At 40.0% G+C, this 9,245-nt stretch overlaps 1 protein-coding gene across 1 annotated transcript; it reads right to left on the reverse strand.

Moving 5' to 3' along the window:
• Positions 1 to 1,055: 1,055 nt before the first annotated feature.
• GET4 (golgi to ER traffic protein 4 homolog (S. cerevisiae)) lies at positions 1,056 to 8,607 on the reverse strand. The gene is made up of 8 exons (XM_010080893.1): positions 8,526 to 8,607; positions 8,034 to 8,115; positions 6,961 to 7,110; positions 5,153 to 5,291; positions 3,112 to 3,252; positions 2,953 to 3,028; positions 2,697 to 2,769; positions 1,056 to 1,628 (listed from the first exon to the last, which is right to left on the reverse strand). The coding sequence occupies exons 1-8, from the start codon at positions 8,598 to 8,600 to the stop codon at positions 1,540 to 1,542; spliced, it is 825 nt and encodes a 274-aa protein (XP_010079195.1). The 5' UTR covers positions 8,601 to 8,607; the 3' UTR covers positions 1,056 to 1,539.
• Positions 8,608 to 9,245: the final 638 nt, after the last annotated feature.

The raw sequence follows: 9,245 nt of genomic DNA on the forward strand, positions 1-9,245 counted from the left end.
AGACAGGCAAGGCAATGAAATGATGTGGCTCTTACCTGCTGCCGGCATCCCGGATCATTTATTAAATGTCCACAGCATCATCCTGGGTAGTAGGTTCTTCCCTGAAGTTGCTGCAAATCAAAGCAATCCACATCTGCTCCAGACATTACAATACCTAAAACTACACCTTTACTGCACAGAAATAAAGCTGCAGCTCTAAGGTCTTGGTGACCCGTGGTCAAATGCAGAGGGGATTAAAAAAAGCAAGGAAAGTAAGCTCTGCTCATAAAGCTCTTAGAAAGCAGCACTATCACACATCCTGGTATGAAGTGTTTATTTGAGACTTCACAATTAACACAAAGTCTTCCTTTCAATGCCTTTTTCATACAGTCAATAAATTTGTATTAATCCCTCCCTCCCCCATGCATCATTGCTGTTTATTAATCTAAGCCTTTTTTATTTTCATAGTGAAAAAATAAAGCGTTTCCCCACCATTTCATCTGTTCACTGACATCCGCTGTGCTGCATTAGAGGAGGAGATGTAGAATGGCTATGCCTGCCACTGGGGTTGAAGTTACTCCATTATTTATTGATTTATTCTTTTCTTACAGAAAGTGTTAAATGAATCAATCACCCAAGAAAAATAAATATATCGTAAAGAACCAAAAGTTCTGCAGTATCCCTTGTCTTTACATACAGATGCAGTTCAAACACATACGTTGCTCGCAGCAGACATTAATTTCATTCTCTATACTGTCATCACCTTTGCGTATGGTTGTGAACTTACACTGAAAAAGAATCTGTTCTGAAGGAGCAGAGCCAGGAGCCAAATTTTTAAACCTAGGCAAGAGAGATCCACATGGAAGCCAATTACCTATGTTCCACTGATCAGCTTTTACTCAAGAGCAATTCAATCTTGTGCTTTTCAGGAAGTATTGGCTAAACACACGCGTGGGCTCGGCCAGAGCCAGACCTTAAGTGAGCGAAAGGCAAGATCGATGGCGTGCATGTTACTCACCGCAGTGGGAGGGAGTTCTCAGTATCAGTGTCTCTTGGACGTGCATCTCAAATGATGCCACTTGGCTCGTCTCGCAGTACTTTTGGCACCAGCCTCGCAAATAAATTATTCAACTGATCGCTCTGCCTTTGGAGTTCTTCCTTGGAGGTGGCAGAGGTCAAGGAGGCTTTCTTGTAACAAACATGGTATGGGGCAGGCCGTGATGTACAAGACCCATATTTATGCTTTATTGAATTACTGTGCAAAAGGGAATACTGCATCAGAAACCGTAGAAGACTATATTTTAATCAAAGTCACCAGCCTCTGTATCGGAAACCTGCTAACAATTGCTCCAATTGGTTCATTTGTCTACTTTTTGTTGGTTTCTTTCTTTTTTTACATAAATAATATAGACCAAACATTATAAACATTTCAGCAACCATTTCTAAAAGACCGGAGGAGCCCTTTTAGGTGCCAAGAAACAACTGCAGGATTCAAATTCCAAAACTGTCTTTGGAGTCATCGAAACATCAGATTTACACGGCACCCAATGGCAACAACATTCAGTCAAGCTCAATGGGACTGCTATCTTCCTGACCATCTTCTGTGTCATCCTCTTCTCCAGTTCCCATCAGACTGTTTAAAAGATTTCCTAGAATAAAATACAGGACAGTCAAAATTGCTAGTTTTACATTCTCATCTCAAAAACTACCATCCTGCTAGGGTGCAGATTTCAACGATTAAAAAACCCTTTCTTTTTTAAGTAAGTAAAAGAGTCTTAGCAGGACATTAGTACTCTCACACTGGTTTCCATTAAGCGTTTATTGATTTGAGAGGCTGTATTTTGATACTGTTCCTTCTCCAAGAGTACACTAGAAAAACCCCACTGAAGTCACACACTTTTGTACTACAGTTGCAGCATGAGACAAAAGAGGAAAAACAAACCAAATGAGGCAAGAGACCCCTCCAGCCATGAAACTCAAAAAAAACCAGTAGTCTCTGTCATGCAATAAAGAACTTGTTTGAGGTCATTTATGCATCCTCCCTGTTTTATTACAGATGCTTGAATTGCTGAAAAGCTGCAGGTCTATGATGCTCATGTTTTTTTCATGAAACTTTGGGTATCAGTGAATTGACATTTGCAGATAAAGCTTCAATTCAGTTTACAAACAGAGAAGCTTAGTTCTCAAGGAACAACACTTGATTTTACAAAAGCAATCCAGTTCAATTTTGTTCACATTTTAGTCAAGAGCCAGGAAATGAGGGCTGAATTTCTCTATTCCCTTTCCTTTCTTCCAGAAGGGCAGTATTAATTTCAGAATTCCTATTTTGGGAACATTCATTTTATATCAGGACTGGTTACATCTCTACCAAAGACACAGACTTGACTTAAGGAAAATCAGCCACTGAAGGCTGAGGAAATAACGTTTAAACACAAACAAGATTTTTTCTTTACATTTGGAAGTTATACCATAATGTAAAAAATTAATCATAAGAGTCATTTACATGCTTCTCCCCTTCTCAAAGTCTACTAGCTTCACCAAATTAATTTCACATAAATTCATCTTGTATTCTACAGTAGGGACTGTTTCTACAGGCTATGAAAAAACTGATATAATAGTTAGAACAAATTATCTGTTTCCAGCATGGCCATTTTATATAAGCCATGGCTCTGAAAAGCCTGGTGGTATCTATAAATAACTGTCAGCATAAACCTTACCTAGTAATCCTCCATAGGATGATGTCTGCTTGGGCGGAACACCAAAGAAAAGCTGTCCTATTCTATCTAGGTACTGAAATGACACAAGATGAAGAACAGTGTCAGCTACTTCATTTACAGGTGGAAATACTACGGGCAACAGTCACACTGCACAAGTTACATAACTGACTCCTATCTACAAGTCACAAAATAGGAGACAACTATTATTTAACTAATTCTGTAGGTTAAATCCTGTTTACAACTATGAGTAACTCACCTCATTATACATGGGATCTCTTTTCAGTGAAGGTTGATACTGTTCACACAATACTGTAAATACTGTTAGTTTTCCCCTAGAAAGGGAACAACCAAAAATGTAATCTCAGTGACAATGGAAAGGGAAACCAAGAACAACATGAGAAAAATCAGACTGTACCCATCAACTGCCAATAGCAGAAACCAGATGAAGTTTAGCAGTGGTTGAACAAAGGGCGGACCCTTTTCTATTGAAGGATGTTTCTGTGTGTATGTTGTAAAAACAACTGAAGCGCTGGTCTTATTTTTTAAGCAGAGAAATCTGCAAAAGGAAACAGAACAGGGCAAGTTAAAAATAAAAGGCAGACAAGTAGTTTTACATGCAGAAAGAAAAAGGGAAGCCAAAAGCTCAACAATCTCTACTTCATTTGCGCACAGAAACCACCTCAGGCTTAAACCAATGGCAAGAAACTAACTGGTAGAGAAGCACATTTTTGGCAATGGTTTGGCTATCAGCCGAGGGCGGGGAAAATCACGACTAGAATACATTGTGGAATAAGGAGGGAGAACTGACATTAAATATTAATAGAACAAGTTTAACTAGGATCTAAGCAGATTGCATACAGGATGGCTATTAAAGGACAGCATCAATTAAATCAAAATGTGGAAAGACTGGCTCTCACATAATTCAAACTAAACATGATATTGCATTTACTGGCCCAGAGTTTACTATGCTGAGGTAAAAACTGAATTAAAGACCTCTCTTCTTTAAAGACTCCCAAATACATCTCCTTTCAGTATGTACCTGCCAGCGTCCAATGACTCTGCCACTCTATTAGCACCACCTCAAAATACCATGGCATCAACACCAGTAATAAGTCTGACACACGTCTAGAAGTCTCATAATAAAGCTACACTGTGAGCGCCCAAGCCATCTGTCAGCAGTTAACAGATCGATTTCCCAAACCGATCAAATCTTTGTTCAGGTCCAGCTAATTTAACTGGCAATCTCTGCAAGTCCCATGTGGTTAGCAAGAGACTTTATCTGGGACAAATGCTGCCAACAAGCACTGGGAAGGCTGACACAAGCAGTCTCTTTTTTGGTTGCAGGCTAACCTCCAATTCTGCACCCTCACGTGTCTTCTGCCTTACTGCTGAGCAAGGAACTAAAATTATTTTCATTAGAGTATAAACTGCTATGTAAGAGGATTAGTACAGTATTTGAGATATAGGCCACTAAAGGATGCAGTAGTAGTGCTGTATAAATAATAAAAAAAATCTCTTACTCATAACTTTTCTCCACAGAATTTCCGCCCCCCTCCAGAACAAAGCCCCATAAATTGTTTCAGAGTCCTGCATGTACTGGGTTTCCATAAAAGATTTTCTACCCCTCAGAATCACTGCAATCTATATTAACGAGCTACGGAAAGCAGGACAAATCTGACATGACAGCTCACTGCTGCCAAGAGACAGACAGACTTGCTCTCACCTCCTCCCTCTCCCTCAACACCTACTCTCTCCCTGACTCCCTGCATCACCGTCCTGTCCCCACCTCCTCCTCAGACTCCTCCATGAGCTGCTTTCCCTGACTGAAGCAAGCCATCAGCTGATTAAACACAGTAAAACTGGCTTTGTCAAGCTTCATTGTACATGAGCTCTGCAAAGGCACATAATAGCTCGCATTCCCACCTCCTACAAAATAAATGCCTAAAGGAAATGAAAGCCACCAGCAACTCTGTCGAACCAAGAACAACCGCACTGCTGCTCACAGACCGGGGTGACCCAACACAAATCATCGCATACGACAATGAGACTGAGAGCAAGTACTATGCTAAAGGTAGAGCCTACTTAGGTCCTGTCTTGGTAAGAGCATCAAGGTAAACCCTAACTAGACATAAAGCAGTGTTAACAAAGCTAAGAATTGTGCTTTCAGGGTCAAACAGATTACATTAATTCTTCAGGCAATTAACGTGATTTCAGCTTTTGACCTTAATACTTTTGGTTTTTTTTTTTTTCCTTTCTCTCCCCAATCTGACAAATTCAACAAGCCAGTTTAGAGATGGTTTGCTCCTGTTGTTACCACCCAAAGCGAGTTGCAGAAGGTCTGGCCAGTTTAACAGTTTCTTTTGAAAAGGATGCATGGTTAACCTATGATTAAATTAGACTGGCCTCAAACACAGTGTCATCACAGCAAAACAGTTAAAAAAAGGTTTAACACCTACTGTAGTACCGCCTGTGCTACAAACATGTCCACCTCACTGCGATATCCCCTGGACGAGGAGTATTCTACTAGCATATTTGCACATCCTTCACCATCTGTGGAGTGCAAGAAGTGATACCGAGATTCACTATAGTTTTGCTCTACAAAAGGAAAAAGAAAATGGCTTTTAAGAAATCAGTTCGTCATACCTGAATGTAAAAACAAATCTGTTAGGCTTGTATTCTACAGCTGGTAAGAGGACAAGAGCTACACACACAGTATATAAACAAGACAACTAGCAAAAAGAGAGTGGGCTTTTTCCTTTATAAATTACAGACAATTTATAAAAGGAAATAATAAATATGGTACCCTAAATACATTTGAACAACTGCTATTAAACACAGTTTATTCAATGCCAGCACAAAAGCCACCACCAGAACAAACAGCCTGAGCTGCAGTTATATTATTTTCTCTAACGGCATGTTGACACTTCATATGCTATCAATCAGTGTTTGGGAGAAGAATCAAGAAGTTACAGATTAGATTATGCGCACCAAGTCAAACAGCACCTTCAGTGTCCTTCTTTCTAAGTGCACAGAAAGAAGGCATTTCCTATTTTAAGCTAACCCACTCTCACTACCAAAATTAAAATTGCTTCCATATGCTGAATAGAAAAGCAATTATACAGGAAAAAAGTGTAAGAAAGTGTAAGAAAGAACTTAACTGGAAGCAAAGCATCATGCAAAATCACTGCAATGACAAATGAAAGGCTGGACAGATGCTAATTTTTTGAATTTAAAGGGGTTTTTTTTAAAACCTGAGCCTTTTCTGATGAAACTCTCAAAAACTAGAGACTAGGAAAATGTATGCATTTTGCTCTTCAAAAGAACAGTGAGCAGATGGCTACAAAATGCCGATTTTTACTTTCAGAATGCAACCGCTTCTTATCCTAATAGTATCTCAGCTTTTAACTTAAACGCTCAGAGGCAAATCCTCCCCTTCTGGCTGGCAGCAGCCATCAAGTTAATGTAAGTCTCATGAGAACACCTATGGGATTGCCTGTGGCACGCAGAAATGCAATGAGCTGGAATGCTGACCATTGGGTCAGGACTGTTATATGAAACCACTATCATCACATTACAGCTACTGAAAAATTCAAAATAAACAAACAATCATCTTGCACAGTTAATCATTCACGAAAAACCACAGAAGAGATGGCATTTATTCAACAGTTGCACTCACCTTTGTTATGTTTTGAACATAATAGTTTCAAAACTGGCTATCATCCACAATTAAAAGTAACTCTTTAGTGTATTTCTGGTTTATCTTACGTCCCATCACACGTGATAAAATCCCACATAAATCAAAGGCAACAGCATTCATTCTGGAACAGACCTGCTGGTCAACCTCCCCAAAAGTACCTAATCACAGATCCAAAGACTGTTCTGGATGCTACGTGATGTATTTCAATCTTCGGTGTGTTTACCCAGGATTTAAAAACAATAAAACCACAACAAAACAGCTTTGCTCCCCAGCAGTTTTCTTCCTCCTGACTCAGTCAAACTACCTCAATGCCTAAACCATCAACCTCCCTTTTACCAAGAACTTCACAGCAGCTGTGTTTTGGGGTTTGCACTAATACAGAGTTACAGCCCCAGGTTTTTTTCATTAAGCTGAAGTTATTGCAAAAATCAGGTAACAGCAGAACTCAACCAATCATTTCCATCTCAGCTTCCTTAGATTATTTCCAAAATACATCTCTTACAACAATAGATCATACTTTCAACATTTTCAAAACAAAACACAGAAAAGCCAGTTGATTTTTCTTACCTTTCCACAGAGTAATTGCTAGTAACTGGTGTAGTTTGGGATGTCCAAGTTTTCCTGATCCCCCGCTAGACCATTTTAGTGCTCTGGATACAAAAGCCACTCTTTCAGGAGAATTTGGATCCATTAAACTAAACAATTTTGCCAAGTGTTCTAAAAGCAATAAGATTCGCAAATATTTCACATTAATAGAAATACGATGAACCGCTGCTTCTAGCGCATCTTTAAGATAGAACATGTAAGGTACAGTGTCTTTAACCTCCCTTAATGGCCTCCACAAGCCACCTTAAAAAAGAGTGACTTTGAACTTGAGCCACTACTCGTACATCAAGGCAATCCTGCATCTGTCCTATGACTCCTCCAGAGCCAAAACCTGGGCCGTGCAGTCAGCTGGTGACAGCTTCCCTGTCTCATCCATCGGGACAGGGGAGTGTGCCGTCCCAAGGAGGAGGAAAGGCTGCAGGTTACGGGACTGCTTGCCATTCACAGGGAAGCTGCGAGGGACAGAGGGCTGTAGTTTGGAAAAGCACCATCGGAAGTTATATATGGGATAGAAAATGTCAGAGCTGATATAAGTAAACAAAGAACGGCCTCTGTCTGTCTCCATCCGTAGGTTGCTAATAGGAGCCCACGCTGCAGCTGCAGTCTGCCCAGGCAGCTCTTGCGAAGGTCTGAACTGTCTGTCTGCTCACCAAATCTCACAGCTGGACACGGAAAATTTTCTGGTGAACAGCTGAATCACAAGTAACGTGCACATCATCACACTGCTAGGGTGGGAAACCACCATACACCAAAGCCCTGGGACATCAGTGGCTGCGCAGACAATACATCACTGCTGCATCGAGGAAAGCACAATGCCACAAGACAGCCATGTCTGTTCTAAGCATGCCCACACAGTTATTAGGAATCCATTTTTCTCTGATACAGTTGTCCCCAGTCCATTTTTATGAAGATGGTAACCCCTGGCCATGTGGGGGGGCATACAAACAGGATTTCAGGTTCCAAGGCTGCTAACAGTCACTGGGAAGTGAAAGCACACCTGAACACCATCAAACCAGGCGCAAAGGTCTCCTCACCTAAAAGGTCATCTGCTACTTTTGCATCCGATTTCTCCAAAGACTCCAACACCAGCATGGACAGATCAGCAGCACTGTTTTGCTACAAAACAGACACACACTGGTAGTGAGGAACATATCATTAAATAAAAGAAAATATCAACCAGAATTTTGTCAGAGGCAGATTTCATACTTTTATCAACATCTACAGCCAAGGCGCAGTATCAAGTCTCAACCCTCCCTTATAAAAAAATTATAGTAATTTGATGGCAGCAAAAGAGAAGCCTCCAGGAAAGCAAAACAAATGTGGTTGTAATTATTGTTTGGATGCTCACAAACACTTCTGCTTTATGTTCCAGTCTGGCATAATCCTTCTTTGCAGAGAAAGGCTCAACAAAGGGATAAAACAAAAGATTACAAAGCAATTACCCCAAACATTTACCACTGGTAATGCACCCTCAAAATCTTGGAATAACACGCCCCCAACCACACACACAAAACCTGGTGACTTACCTGGTTATGACTGAAGAACAGCAAAGCCCCTGAATACATTAGTTCTCTTGCTTCTGCGTGTTTTCCTTGAGACATATACCTGAAAACAATACCAAAGCCTTGATAAAAATTACCGATAAACAAGTTGTGCACACTTAAAATTACATTTAAAGGATTAAAGATGACTCAAATTTAAAATAAAGGCAATAAGGGATTTATTCTTAAATCAGGTTAGTTTCAACAATTACGCTCCTTTTAACTGCAAGCTACAATTTGTCTTCTGCTCCAGACTTGATAGAATACAAATAGTGTAAGAATGAAAACCAAGAGCTTTAGAACTTATTTGGGCTAGAACAAAGAAAAGAAAATGACCCCAGGAGTTCTCCTGAGCAAAAAGACACCAATGCATTAAACTACACCACTCGAACTGTCACATTAGAGCCTTTACCAAAACCAAGGCCGTTTTTTAAAAACCCTTTATTTAAAAATTTTTCTTAATAAAAATAAATACTCACTACGTTGATCTAAGTGTCATCTACAACAAGAGAGAAACATTTTCATAACTCAAATCCTGGAACAGACCATTCATACCAGAAAAACTACCTACAAGCATCAGGAAAACAGATGCCAAGGTAACTACAACAGGGTTGTTAAACTTGGAAGTTTAACTCCATCACCAAATCATAAACAGAGGAGAGTTCAACCCAGTCAGCCTGTACAGTAACAACACTGGTCCAGATA

The sequence above is a fragment of the Pterocles gutturalis genome, unplaced genomic scaffold (assembly GCF_000699245.1).
Source record: "Pterocles gutturalis isolate BGI_N339 unplaced genomic scaffold, ASM69924v1 scaffold48089, whole genome shotgun sequence".
Taxonomy (NCBI): Eukaryota; Metazoa; Chordata; class Aves; order Pterocliformes; family Pteroclidae; genus Pterocles; species Pterocles gutturalis.